The sequence below is a fragment of the Seriola lalandi genome, unplaced genomic scaffold (assembly GCF_002814215.2).
Source record: "Seriola lalandi dorsalis isolate HSWRI2012SDOR001 ecotype SW California unplaced genomic scaffold, Sedor1 jcf7180002054441, whole genome shotgun sequence".
NCBI classification, from domain to species: domain Eukaryota; kingdom Metazoa; phylum Chordata; class Actinopteri; order Carangiformes; family Carangidae; genus Seriola; species Seriola lalandi.
The window spans coordinates 305,236-320,943 of NW_019524994.1; the positions used below are offsets into that span (position 1 = coordinate 305,236).

Here is a 15,708-nt window from a genome sequence, read left to right on the forward strand (position 1 = left end):
TATTTCATGATATGCTGGAAGATGCTGCTGTTAACATGTTAAACTGTATAAACTGATTTTTGTTTTTCTCATAAAATTAGGAAAAGCTCATAAGATCCTAAATCTTAGTATTTTTGCACCCATGCTGATTTTTCTCAGGAGATAGCGGAGACCAAACCAGAGCAAAAAGCTCAGTTTATATTAGACTAAAATTTGTCAGGTCACTGGAAACACGACTCCAACAAGAATCTTGCTGCACTGTGTCAGACTGTGTCTGCTGGATGTTTCAGTAGCTGACTGTTTGCTAACATGTTAGCCTTATGACTTGATAAGTTTTTTTATTTAACATTGTGCCCATAGTGCTCAAAAACAGCTCAATGAAACTTGAACCTCAATGAAGCAAAAACAAAATGTGAACACACTGACATAAGCAAATTGTGCTGGGTTTGACAGATTCTTAGCATAAGTCCAGTAAATGTTTTGATGCCAGCCTAATATTACCCCTTCATGATACAGTTTTTGGGTCTTTAGTCTAATTAGCGAGCCACTAGTTTGTGTCTATCTTAAGCGGACAGGATGCAGGGCAGATCCAGAGACTTGCACAGGAGGAGATAAGGCCCACTAATGTTGTTTTTATACCAAATAATGAGCCACAGAGGTTGATAAAGTTCATAGATTAACTAATTCTCCCATTTGATTCCTCAAATATAAATACTTCGGCTTAAAATATCAGTCCAGTGACCACAGGCAAAACAGAGCGTGTTTCAGTGATTCCCAAGTCCAAACATCTGCAACATCTAACTTCACCTAGCTCAAACTCAGCTGCCAGGTGTTAGAGGAAGCCCTGCGTGTGAAATCATACATGAGGAATGCCATAGTAGAGGTAAAGTTAGGCCAGGCTGATCCATGAGATGAAGATATGAATATTGTGCAATACAGTGTGTTAGACTTTCTTTGAGGCAAGGCCACTTTGCACCCCAGCTAGGCACCAAAAATATCTGTCCTCAGATTTTATGTGAACAACATAAAACACCCTTTGTACTTGCTGGGCCGTTAACCTCTCAGCACAGCATTTCTTTGCTCTCTCTCTTCTATCTCTGGGGCCTAATGCCGGTTGCCCTTTTCTGCAGAGCTTGGTGATATGCAGCGTCAACATTTCAGCACGTCATAACTATTATCAGAGTATCTGTATGCCGAAGGAGAATTCAGTGAATGTCTCGCATTTGGGGAATGGTGGACAGGATATGTGTGGATATGGAGGTCGGTAAAGGTCAACAATATACCGATTACAGGACTTAATGAAGATTATCCCCGAGGAGCTTCTCACAAAACAGCCATTCAACAGGCTGTTTAGCCTTTATGAGCTGGTGAATCCATGGTATCCATTACCATCAGATATGGGCCTAATCAAACTTGCACATCTTTTCGTTTGTTTTAACCTACTTAGTGGACAGATGGGTGGGGGTTGTCACAAAGGACAATGACTGCCAAAAGGTTTAGACAATCACAGGAAAGTATGCGAAAGTCAGTGTAGTGTATATTTTTCTGTCACTATCTGAGAATTTAGTTGATATTATCTGAAATAGAGCGGGCTCCACCCATCTTAGCCTCTCTGACGGTCAATACAAAGTCTCACAAGCAAATATAAATGTAAATGCAGTTCCCACCACATTGAGTCAGCACAGAGGAATGACAGATAACTCCAAAGGAAGCCGGCTCCGGCTCATCTGGTGACCAGTCACTGACCTGCTCTAACAGCTGGAGGTGTTCGCTTTTTTGGAAAGGTTTTCTCATTCATACTCAATCCAGTTTACTTCTCTAATGGTGCATTTGGCCACAGTGAATAGAGGAAATTATATGAAGTTATGCAGGGGGGAGGATAAGAGCCGCACAGCAAAGGAGGACTCCTTGTTTATACTTGGCTGCCAAAAGGAAAAGGGTGTCAAGGGGCTAAACACCAGATATAGAAACCTGAGATAAGGCATTTTCTCAGAATGTAGGCGGTGGATCAAGTGGACAAAGAGCAATGTCTGAATTCCTGTTGTATATGCGGCCCAAAAATAAAAATAGGAATAGAGTAAAATTAACTTCAGGAAGTAGAAATCCCAACAATGTGTATACAAATCATCAAAGTGGAGCAAAGTCATACATGTCCAAATATATATGTAAAATAGTGTGTAATATTGGGTGCAGGTTGTCCCCAAAAACAACAAGACATTTTGTGATTTTTTTGTGTCTCTTCAGCTCCATATTAAGTTCATCATCATGAATGTGTGACATTAAATGTCTCCACCCTGTGCCTCATTAATTGCGTAATAAAAGCCAGGATTCACCAGCTGTTCACTAAGAAGCTATTGTGAGCAGCTCAGTGCTCGTACAGGAAAGCTGCTGTTAAATGTTGCAGATAAAGACTCAAAATATTATTCATTCAAACCAAGCCAATGGACCTTAATGATATGAAGTCTGCAACAAAAAGCTTACACATAACCATAGTCCTTACTCTGCATGTAACACCAGTACCAGGCTGCATTCAAGTGGTCTGAGTAAATCATGTAACACAAAGCAAAAGGGTCACAAATGGTCCAAAACCACAAAGCTGATCACTGATTATTATGAGTGTAATTCAGATTCTTTCAGTCATGAATAGAATGTTTGTTGTTGTTGATAATGTCATATTTATGGGTATTTATTTCAAATAACTATCAATCAAGTATATAGATAAATAAATAACTGCTAATGTGTACATGTAAATATACTCTCAATTACAATGCTAGCATGCCAATGACAAGTGGAAACATGCTGGTGACATTACAGGAAACACCTGGGGATTGTTAAAGTCAGTAGGATTTGTCCTCTGGGAGCCATGAATATCTTTATCAGATATAATGGCAATTCATCCAATAGCTACTAGCATGGCTAAAGACCCCTCTCAAATATACAGCATACTTTCATTTTTTGAAACAGCTACATAAGCTGGGTAGTGATGTTTTTATTAGCATACATTACTTTTAGTAAATAGTGTATTGTGGGGGACTATTTTCAGCTGTGGATTAATACACATTCTGGGCTTTGTGGGTATTTACAGTATTAGGACAGTGAATGTGGGGTTGACTAAGAGTGTGTGTGTGTTCATGTTAATGAAGAAACATTTCAGCCAGGGCAACAGTGAGACTCATTCATGTGTTTTTAATAGTTTTGGGACAACAATGGTGTTTTATGGCACAGAGGAAGATATATCAGGCTCTCACTACACAGACAACACTTGTTAACAAGATCATTTCATTGTTGGTTTTGGTCTTCGTGATTTATAAATAACAGGAATAAGTAACTATATAAGTATATAAGTAACTATTGTTGAAATGAACAGACAGATCAATAGACAGAGAGATGGATGACACATAGTTACATACAGTAGATGGAGAGAATTTATGGTCTCATCACACCAGGGTTTGATCTGCCAAAAATGGCAGTCCTCGAGACCTCGGTAATAAAAATTTCCTTGAGTGAATATTTAGTCTACCCTCTCTGAATGGCTCTGTGTGTTTCTGCCTGAGGCGATAAGGTTCGTTCTGCCTTCTGAGCAAAGTTGGCTGTACTTCGACAGTGGAACGCGACTTACTTTCATTAGAAAGAACAAGTCATTAGAACACAGGGTCAGGGTCTGTCCTGTCTAGACACATTCAAATTTTACAGTTTGATACAGGGTTTCATGAGAAGCCCAACGCCAAGTGTTAACACCTTCCCTACACTGTTTGCTTTGCTGGCAGCAACAGTCTCTTTTTTCTGTGTCGCCCATATGGCACAAGGAAGCTAATTACATTAAGAAGTGTATTAGATTCATAAATCCTCATGATGTGACAAAATGCAATAAGAGTGAGAGAGATGTGTAGAGACTGTGAATTATTATTAAAGAGCATATTTTACCTACTCCTGCAAATGGAGCATGTCTTCGCTTCGTTTTTTTTGGATGGAAACTTTGCCTCAGGCTGAGGCGAAAAGCTACACTTTCTCTAGTGATATACAACCCCGGGACACTGAATCAATAGCTCAGGTCAGAGTTTAAGCAAAGAAGGTCCTGTGTGATGGAAAGGGCACATGTGTGCGACCACAACGTCGTGAAAATGTGGCTCAACAAGTAGAGATTTCTACATGTTGGTCTTAAATGACTCCTCAGAGTTAGTGGATTGTTCCCTTTGAGGAAGCCACTTAGTGCTTACATTGTGTCAGGGGTTTTGACCTCCTTAAATTGCATGTACTCATGGAACTCTGTATCAACTGTCTCCCCCTGTCTCCTTAAAAACATGTTTGTATACTAATTTGCAACAGCAAATGTTTGAAAGAACATAATGCCACACACACTACAAAATTTCTTCACACCTAACAAAGCTCACAACCTTTAGAGCTCTGACTATAAAGGCTGCAGTGTACTCACAGTTGAAGTCGGAGGTGATGGAGTTCCCGGCCAGGAGGCTGTTGACGGTAATCTGATAGATGATGTGGAGCAGCAGGAAGGACATACTGGTGAAGCAGAGGGACTGCAGCAGACGCCCTGTGTGGCCTGGAGAAGGAGAACAGCCACATTGAGTTCACCACCACCACCACCACCAGCAGCTCTCAGTTTAAGGATTTCCACATGTTATTTCTGCGCTCAGACACAGATAAAGTTCTCTGTGTCTCAAAAAACGAACCAGAAATGAGACTTTTTGTAATGCACTGGTGAAATTTTGAGTCGACAACATTAAAAAACAACCTGGTACTTGCATTCTAAGTACTCTCTGAATGTATGCGAACATGGACAGCTGTTTCCTACAGCAAAACTCTGAAAACAATGATTCATATTCATGTGATCAGCTGTGGAGCTGTTTTGAATGAATTGGTTAAGAAGGTGAAGGTGACTGGGAGAGCACCCAAGGGGGATTTTCTGTGGATCACGATACATATCCTGGTTAAGAACTGCCAACACTACCAAAGAGCAAAGCTTATTTTGGTTGAAAAGTCAAATAAACATTCTGGTGGACCACAAGACCTTAACTCTCTCTAAGTCCCCAGTTTATCGTCGAAGGAGCGAAACCAGACCCGTTTCTGGTTTGAGTCGCTATTCCGGTTCGCAAATAAAGACTGATTATAAATGCAACATACAGGCATCGACTGACCCAGTGTCCTCCTTTAATGTAGGTTAAGAACACAGCTGTCAGAGGACATTACTGATCCTGGGAGGGATGGTTGAGAGAAGTCTGAGGAGCTGCCACAGCTGTTCAACACATGGCCTTTTTATAGTGCACCTACAGGTATTTGGGATAATTTCAGTAGTTGTTATGGTGATAATTCTCTACAATAGGATTTTTCTGTCACCCTGTTATTATGAAAATTGAAAATGTTCAACCTCAGGGAAGGACAAGCTGGACAAGACTCTGATGCTTCTTTGATGACGAATTAACAATAATGTCCCTTGATGTGTTGTCAGCCCTGAAAGATTAAACTGTCCTACATATCTCCACAGTTTGGTCCACTGGTTCTTCATGCGGCAACATCTCCATCTCATTAAATTTACTGCATCCTTGCAGGGGAACACATAACAGTTTTACTGTAGTATGGCATAATATCCTGGCTCAGGTGAAGCACTACTGCTGAGCCTCAGGCCACTGATGGCTAACCTTATCAAATGTGCGCAACAGCACACCATGGCAGGCTTATTAAATGTTGAAGTAAAAACAATTTGTGCTAATTTCCCATTGCAATTCCCCGGGCTTTCACAAAGAGGGAAAAGAATGCTTGTAAATATGAGGAATGAGCACTGTTAGCGAGCTTCTGCGTCCAAATTGGTGCAAAGGTTCTGGACAATGCAACTGCTTTGGCTCTGTCCCCCCCTTTTTTTCCCTATTTAATAGAACATTTTTGTTGTCTGACAGCCATCTATCTCGGGTTCCTGACGCTCATCTTGAATAAGCATTTTGCTTCGCTTCATTATTCAGTCTCAAAACGCCATCCCAAGAGCGCTTTTTAAATGCTCCCAAAACAAGGGGCATTGTTCAAATTAAACAGTTACTGCTTTTTTCCCTAATCAATCAGAGAATTGTATCCATTTGACAACATTAAGACCTGATTTATAGTTTCAGAAAATGCCAGTGAAACTGTTTAAGGAAGCCCATGCCAGACTCAACAAAAGAGAAGAAAAAGTGTCTCAGGTCTTAAAAAGGTGTGATAAAGATGGATGATTTTAGGCCAAACTACGAGATGCGTTAAAACCAGACACCCTCTGTTAGAAGTCTACTAGCTAAAACATAAACCTGATAAATCACCCATAACATCAAATATTTATACAAATTCATGCACCAGCACTAAAAGACTCCCCCCAAGGGAAACTGTCATGTCAGTGCCCATTCAACAAGGCATATGGCACTTATTGTAAAGCCTCTTAAAATGCCTGCTACCCATATGAGAGTAATAGTTTAGATTTTGTTCACCTCCACTGAGGATTGAATGCCTTCAAGGAGAGTGGAGCCAATTACTGCCAATTACAACGTTAGAGAGTAAATCACAAACAACAACAAGAAGTTCGTCTCCAGATAGGACTGGAGTCTCGTATGCTGTCGTATCCTTGGGCATACTGTACTGCTGTGGCTTTTTAAAGCAAATTACATCTGATGAATTATTCATGTCTAACATTTGGCTCAAATTAACTTTAACCGATTTAATTGCTGCGTGTCCTTTATGTCTGAACACACAAAATGAAACAGACCATCAAAAGAAAGCACTGAATTTAGCTCAATCCCCTTTCCTAATTCTGTCTAAAATCATTTTACAAAATGTACAGTGTGTCTGTTTTCTGCACAGCAAACATGTGTTTTTGTAAGTCAGTACTCTCAGTGTGTATTCTGGATGTCTACAGTAGGTTTACATACAAGACACATAATTAACTGAACAGTGTGGATGTCACAGCCAGGAATGAGGAGACAAACTACACGTTTCAACTCTACTGACTGTGATTATCTATTTAGGATTATCAGACAATACCACAATATCGTAATTATTTTATATAGACAGTTGATACTGTACAGTACAAATTAGTTTTGGCAGTGCTACCACAATCATCCCCAACTATAACCAGGTATAATTCTACAATATATAATCTATAATTTTACAAAGGTATGTGGTGCCCAAACTAAATATTTTTACCCTCAATTGATATTTACCCCTCCAAATAACCTGTTTATTCTGCCATGATTATATTTTCCAGTCATTTCAGAATCATTCAAAAATATTCCTTTTACTAAGACCATGTTTGCTGCAACTTCCTCATGTTGTGTTCTCCTCCTCCTCCACCTTGGTGACAGACAGGTGAGGCAAACAGATGGGTTTCATGTCCTGGCAGGTGTTACACTAGGAGCATATCTCATGCTATCTGACGCCTATGGCTATTTAGTTCACTTCTTTTGTGTTTTTGCTACTTCGCACAATCATTTTAATACAGAACGCCTGGGCAAAGGTTACATAAACATAAGCTGGTAACATAGTCAAAACAATTTTAGTTTACAAGCTGGAAAAAGAGCGTCAATGGGATATTCTTGTTTATGTAACTTTAAACAAAAACAAAGAAAATGTATAAGCCTAGGTTTTAGGGCATTTGTGAGGACACTTTGTTGTTAGTTGAGGCATTGTGCAACAGTTTTCATTACATTTTGAGAAGCATTTACTCACACCTGCTTCAAACACTGTGACATATGTGACTGGCAAACAAGAAACAGTCTAATTCAGATATGCCAAAAAACCGTGAACCATTATTAAAGACACAACACCCATTTAATAATTAGTTTCTGAGGAAAGTCAAATTCACTGATCAGGAAACACCTGCTGGGAGCCTCAGGGCACAAACAATGTTTTCATCTGAATGATGGTCTGCAAAATTTTGATGATGAATGCATTCATTCATGCATTCATTCATGCATTCACAAGTCTACATGCGATCTTTAGTGAGTTCCTGAGTACCAAAAACCAAAATGAATTATGACAGCCCCAAGAGAACGGGTTTCTTGCAGCTCTTTACTTGAGAAATAAATTATGTCCCTTATTCACAATGCAGCACTCTGATATTACATTATGCTGCCTACAACAGCAACAGCAAAAACAACAAATTGTAGAAATCACCAGAAATGTAAATTAGTTCTAAAGATATGAACACAGAACACAAGAACATATGTAACTGTATGATCAGCAAAACCAGAATCAACAAAGTTACTCAAAAGTATAAAGGTCCGTAACTATTATAATGACACCATCTGGGAGACGAGTATCTCGTTTTTTTTTCGAACGTAAGAATATAAGTTCAGTAATTAATACGAAAAACAACTTGCCAAAGTATGATTTATATTATTTTTTTTAATCAGAGACAGATAAGCAAAAACATTCCACAGTCACATAAAGAAAAAGTTATTTAAATTAAATGCCTTTTTCATTAACATTTTACTTTTGTTCAAGTAATTTCTTCATATCTTTACTTTAATCCTGCTCTGAGTAATTTCTTTACTGCACAATATATGTTGTTTGGACTCTAAACCGTTTTAATACAACGTTTAGAAGAACCCTAACCCTAAACAGCAAAATCACCTGATGGAGTTACCTTGCAAAGGAAGAATGAATGGGCTAAAAGAATTAAGTAAAATTACCTTTACAATAAACACACCACCACAGTTTTGAAAGAAAATTAACTAATAATCTTCTTTCTTTGGTTTTTCTTTTTTTACACTAAAAAACTAATCATCATAAACATGAAATACTTTAATGAAAAAAAACATGTTGCTATTTACTGTTGGTGTCGATGTCTAATTTACAGTAATTTGGGCAAAACTAAATAATCTCAGGACATTTTGGCTCTTTTTTTTTTGTCTGATGAGACAGGAAGGTTTTCATAAAAACTAAAACGACCATGTAAACCCTGACATAACTGATGAAGTCAACAGCCATCACACCCTTGAACATTCAGCTTTACTAGAAGACTTCTCTCTTTAACTATTGATGAGAGTGTAAGTGGTCCACTTTCCTTCCTCCCTCCTCTCCTCTCCCTCTCTTCGTTCCTTTACTTCCTGATTGTTATTTCAGCTGGAGACGAGCAGAGACGGCTCTCGAACTGGATGTTGTTCCCTCCGTCAATATGGGTTGATGTATTATTAAACACTGCATGTGGTCTCCTACAGAAGGCCATATTGTTAGAGGTCTGAGAGGTGTGCTGTTTAGTATTTTTGCGGTGAGGGGAATGCACATAGGCGTGGCCGTACTTGGCGACCGCAATCCCACATTCATCATCCGTGAGGAGAACATTTACCTCAGTCACTTCTCATACACCTCAGAGGTCCATTGTGATTGACATTTCTTTACAGGATGAGTGGTCGCCATGTGGTCTCTGAAGGACAATGTGGGTGCTACTTCAGCAGCGTTGAGTGGCTTTCATTTACTGAACCAAAATATCAAAGAGCTTAAATATCAACCTCAACCTCATATCAGCTGAATCAACTAATAACAGTTGTCAAATCATGGTATTACTAAATGAAACTTGAATCTTAGGAGCAACTTTTATATCCCCCCTTTTGATAACTGAAGTGGTTAGCCTTTATCAAAAACAGCCCCAAATTTTCTTTTTTTTCTCTGAAGGATCTTTATAGGCTTCTATGAGTCTCTTTTCTCAACTGCACAGCTTGTGCTTCTTTTAATGTTTAATCTATTTGCATGAACATTATCCGTGCAAACAAACCAAACCTGAGCCTAAAATGATCATGCTCATCAAGTAGACATGAGATCTGGCCCTGACAGACTGTAGCTTTCTATCTCACATCTGACCAGCCGTGGATAACTTTTTATTATTACAGATGGAATCATGAACGTACAAACAGATATAACCTTTCATGCACAGAACTATGTGCCAAATCCACCCTCATCTCAAGGAAATTCAAATCCCCTGGAGAAGGGCTGGTTTGTATTACTGAGAACAATATTGCAATTCAAAGTGGGGGCTTTTGGGAAACAGTCAAGATTCTCCAGGCGATGGACGACGGCAAAGCCATCGAATGCGTGAGGCTTCAAAGAGAGTTACGCTGCAGATCTTACCGTGCATCGACGTGCTTGTGGGCTCTGCGAAGAGTGGGATAAGCAGGAGGTAGATGAGGTAGACGAAAGACAGGGCATTGTACCTGAACAGGCAAGCTGGAGAGACAGAGAGAAAAAACATTGAAGAGTTAGGCTGCAAATCCACCTTTTAATCACAATAAACAACAACAAAACTCCATTTAAATACCAGTGCTGTAAGAGGATATCTATAGCTTGGTGTGTAATGCTGCATTACATAACTTTTAACAGCAAATAAAATGCAGAAGCTGGCAGTGGCAACAAGCTGCTTGATCAGGAGTCGTCACTGAGATCAACTAAACACAGATTTGAGAGAAACATGTGGTGAAAGTCGTTAAAATGTTCCTGGTGTAGAAAAGCTGCTCATACCATTAAAAAGCCAGAACATTCCTCTAACCAAGCTTTACACTCACAATCCTCATTATCTGTTCATCTGCTCTGCATCACAAAAAGAGCTTGAGCTTAATTCAGTCATTCAGGGAATTGACATTTGTTTTGAAGTACAATAATCACCCGATAGTTTCTTGGGTGTTAAGAGAGACAATTAACTGACTGTGCTGCCGGCGGTCAGATCCGCCTCCCTGTGCTGTTTACAGCCTCACAGAGTGCAGCTTTGTATCATATGTGAAAATCTCATTTTGCAAGAATCCTGCAGCATTTCATGGATTTGTGAGCGTTATTGAAACTGGATCATTTTTCTATGATAAAAATCAGAGAAAACAACATATCAGAGAGTTTGCAGCGGACCACCGTCAGGCAGCAGATGGCCTTTAAATGCATGATGTACCATGGGTTTTCGAAAACAGGAAAATAACTTTTGGTTGCCAAAACTTTGGGAACACCAAAACACGGAGACATGGAGCAGGAAGAGTGAAATGTCATGACCAGTGACTGAAAAGGGTTAAGGGTTTTTTTAGGATCAAAGTGAGAGCTCATAATATAACTTTTTGTAATATATTCACTTTAATTCTTGCCTTTTATTTATGTCTTGATAATTAATTAATTGCTTAAGCCAAATATCTTTTCTGGTAACAGTTTCTTAAATGTGAGGATTTGCTGCTTTTCTTGCTTTTATTTCATTGCAAACTGTATGTCTTTGGGTTTTACTGTGTGACTGTGTGATGTGATGGACATTTTTCACTGTTTTCTGACATTTTACAGACCTTTTGATCAATATATTAACAAAGAAAATAATCAGCAGATTAACTGAGAATGAAAACAGTCTTTAGTTGTAGCCCTACTCTACTTTGAATTCAGTCAAGCTTGAATTTAATGCACTGTTCCAGTATTTAGGATGTGTCACTACACGAGACCGGATTATGTAACTCCACACACTCACCCTTTCCCGAACACTCTCCCTCGACACACATATAAACACCCTCTCCGAGCACATGAAGGAAGTCTTTTGAGCTCATGATGAAAGTTAAAACACTTAAGTGCAAACATGACTTCCAAAAACCATTAATTGATGTATTGATCCGAAGCGCACCTCATTTCCCCGAGTCAGACTGACCATCTGGCCTGATTGGGGCTTTTACCAGTTAAACAGCTCACATCACCTGCTGACTGAACATCAATTACAGGTTCCAAAATAAGCCACACACTAGTAAACACCATTTCAACGCTCAGGTCTTAAGGTTGCATGAAGTACTCTTGAGTTTTTTAACAACTTGACTACTGAGAACATCTGTGAGATCAGCTCAAATCATGTCATCTTACATTTACAACTCAAAGTTTTTTTGTTTTCCTAAAGTAAGCTGCGTAGCTTCTACATTTTTAGGTCAGTAGGTAGTGCAGCAAGGGAAGTACACACTGAACACACAGTCTGACCTCCCAAATTTCTTCTTGTGGCTATATCAACAAGCACAAAGTTTACAACCTGCTCAGCTGCATGAGTTACTGTCTAGAGAGATCAGCCCTTCTGGGCAGCTACTGGTTGACTGAACTACTGAAAAATTACACTTAACTGCTGGAAATGGTGCTTTTATTTATCTTTGCACCTCAATGGATCTATTCATTGACATTATGACTTAGCGGTGATGTTTCCCATGCTGAAGCCGTACAGTAAGTGAACCTCCTGGTTTTCTCTGTACTCACATCCAGACCAATCAAAACTAACAAAAGTTAATAAATGTTATGGGTGCTGTCATGTTTGGGCAGAGCGCAAACAACATGTAAATTATCTTTGTGTGAGTTTCCAGTATGCATGAGTGCTTGACACGCCAGACAGACAAATATACAAATATAATGACACAAAAAAGCACTTCATCATTATCGTTCATTTGTCAAATGTTTTCAACAAGTAGGTGAAAGAGTTTTTTCACTCTATGCCTCTTGGGTGAATAAGGAGGGAATGACTCACAATCTTTAATTTTTGGTCTCACACTCTGCACCAATTCTATCTCCACCCACTTCATCTCTGTTAAATGTTGCATTAAATAAGCTCTAAACCTGTCTATTTTACCCAAGTTGGTGGTCTGGAATCTGCTGCCCCAATTATTCATCTCCTGAGCTACAAATCTAATGCAGTCATTTTGTATCTATACTGTGTGGAGATAATCTATCTGTATCTGCATGGCTGTGCTCCAGCTGCTAGCCTGCAGACACCCGACCGCAGCCTTCCTGACCATTTGCCTTCTCTGTATGACTCACCATCTGAGGATTTTTACACAGGGAATGAAAATAAACTGCCGTTGTTTTCAGACATCAGATTACTGTAAAAATCCCCATTCAGGGGCGAATCATGCTTTTGTCTTTCCCAATAAAAGCTATTATTACAGACACACAAAGCCTCAGCACAAGAGAGGCTAACCAGCCTTAAATGTGAAGGCAGGGCCAACTGACTTCAGAGTTTGAGCCCAAAAACATAAATGCAGTGATAGAAGATAAGGTGGTGCTGTGCCTGGCATGGCTGAGCACGGGGGAGATAACAGAGGAATTTAAAGCCATCTGAAAAAAATAAAAAAAGAGCATACCACATCAAGTCTATACCACCACTGTGCAGGGCAGAGGGTTATTCCTTTCATCAAAGCACAAAACTTAAAATTATCTTTTTTAAAGTCAAAGTCAAGATGGCTGATAGACACCTGGACTGTGGCAATTACATTTTATGTCATACACTGAATTACAAAGACAGTTTACTGAAGAAAAATAGAGTTATCAATTGACATAGCCCATGTTCTTACCAAAAGCCTTCAACTTTGTCAAAGATAATTTCATTTGTGAGATATTACTATTTTCATTATTAAGTAATTTAATAATAATAATTATAATAATAATTATTATTATATAATAAAATGTAAAAATTACAAAAATGCTCATTACAGGTTCCCAGATTACACATTACAGGTGATGTCTTCATCCATTTTATTTCATCTGATTAATAGTTAAAACCAAACATGCTCAGTTTGAAAATACTGAAGAAACATTTTTTTTTTATCAAAATTAATTTTATTTAACTTTTGAGTTTGCTAGAAGCTGACCATAGCAGTAATGTAACTGACATTAGTGAAGACGTCAACTGAAATTTGCTAACATTAGCTACATTTACATTTAATGCTGGTAGCTTATGATAAATTAGGCTGCTAGCTAAATTAGCCTGGGTTAGCGTCATGCTAACCGAAGACGAGACTGTTTATGTCATAGTAACCTCCAGTTTGAGAATAGATATTCTTTATCAGACATTTAACTACTTACACCAAGGCTCTCCTTTTCATGTAGCATCACGTCTTCTCTAACCTGGCTCCTCAAACTCTGTCAAATCTGAATTTTTTTTTTAGCTAACAACCTAAAAACTGTTCTTAACTCAACGCTATCTTCTCTTGTGTGCACAGCTCTGCCTCTAACTGGTTTACTGACTGAACCAGCAGACTCACTTGAAATGTTGGATCACATATTTTTTTCTGATTCGTTTATGTTCAACAATGTTAAAATGAAGCACCATTGCCTTGGTGGGAAAGGAATCTGACACATAAAATACAACACTATTATAACTATTATATATTATTCAAATATTCAATCCCCCTCCCCGCGATAATAATAATCGTATATGGCAATTTGGGCTGGATTGTATTGAGATATTACGTTTTGGATTTCGCCCAAGCCAAGTGTATAACTCTGCTCCTGGTTCATTTTGCTTAATCTGACAAAAGACAGGAGCATTTTTTAATTAAGCACATTAAAATAAATGATTTTATACATTATTATGTATAATTAAAGTTTTTTTTTTCTTTACATGATTGTCGATCTTAAACAGAACAATTTTTTACCACATTTTCACAAGAGATAATTGATCTGTTTCTGCTGGGATAGAGTGTAGTTTTGATTGAAAGGTTTTTGTTCCTATGCATTTATAACCATAAAAATGTTAGAATAGGCTTTCATTGTGTGTTGTTATCACTTGTGATGACTAATCTAAGTGGGTTAAAACCATTAGTTCTCCTCAAGACTACTATGATAGCACGAGCTGTGTCTGCTTGCAGATTTGTGATGCACCAGCACATCATCTATGGAGCAGCGTGTAGGCAGAAATTGATTTTGTCTTATTAAATTAAAACTCAAACAGAAATGAGCATGATGGTTCCAGTGATGCTCCCAGCAGCTAAGCATCTGCACATCCACTGCCACCTCTGTCTGTCTTTATTTGTGCTTTACTCTGCTGCAACCTGCCCCACTCAACACAGCTGACCTGCTGCTCCGTCTGTGCGTTCACACGACATGTTCGATATCAGATCAGACATTTGGGAAAGTGCACGCTCACAATCATGTTCACACTCCAAACTCTGCCAGTAAACACATAAACCGCGGACTGTTTGATCAGTGAAACTGTAACTGTGTGCAAATGTGTGTGTGTGTGTGGTGGTAGAGGGACTGTGTACACATGGGCCCAGCAGTTCTGTGCTTTTCAATAGAGGTGCTGTCAGATGGCCAACAGGAAACACGGACTATGTAACGTCAGAAGACAAGTCTTTCACTATAGGACACGAGAACAGCGAGGATCGGCAATATATATTACACCACTGAATGTAAACAGCAAGAGAGATGTAGGTGTTTGAGTCAGACAGCATCTGCTGTGCTGTTTATTCAGCGATAAGACGACAAAAATATATTTTATTGTCCTATTTTACCATAAAATCATGACATCGAAGACAAAACTATAAGAATTTGAACCAAATCAAGAGACAAATAAGGTAAATCCTGAGGTAAAAAAAACAATTATCAGCATAAACTGTTTGCTGATGGTTATTGATCTACATCAAATCCATTCAGTAGTGTTAAGTAAGAGGTCCTTGGTTGACAAAAACAGAGACAATTAAGAAAACTCAGTTGCTGCAGGTGATGCTGATAATACAAATACTTTCTCTCATCCCTAACGCCATCTGCACTCGTACACGTACCGTTCTTTCCACTTTACATTTCCTCCATCCTGTCAGTTACTCTGCACGGCTGCGGTGAATGACAAGTGCTCATTTGCACTTTGAAAAAACATAAAATATTAAAAAGGTATGTTTACGATAAAAGGGAAGGCAATTCTTCTCTCCCTCACAACCGCATTACTAATTCATACTGTTAAAACGACTTTCCATGAATTAATGGGAGACAATGCATGGCCTT

The 15,708-nt window shown here is 38.8% G+C and overlaps 1 protein-coding gene across 1 annotated transcript in view; it reads right to left on the minus strand.

Moving 5' to 3' along the window:
- Positions 1 to 15,708, minus strand: part of piezo2b (piezo-type mechanosensitive ion channel component 2b) — a 78,273-nt gene that overhangs the window by 60,553 nt on the left and 2,012 nt on the right. Inside the window, exons 2-3 of the mRNA XM_087175280.1 lie at positions 10,078 to 10,173; positions 4,412 to 4,537 (exon numbers count right to left, since the gene is read on the minus strand). Coding sequence (XP_087031406.1) covers positions 4,412 to 4,537; positions 10,078 to 10,173 — 222 coding nt within the window. The remainder of the gene's footprint in view (positions 1 to 4,411; positions 4,538 to 10,077; positions 10,174 to 15,708) is intronic.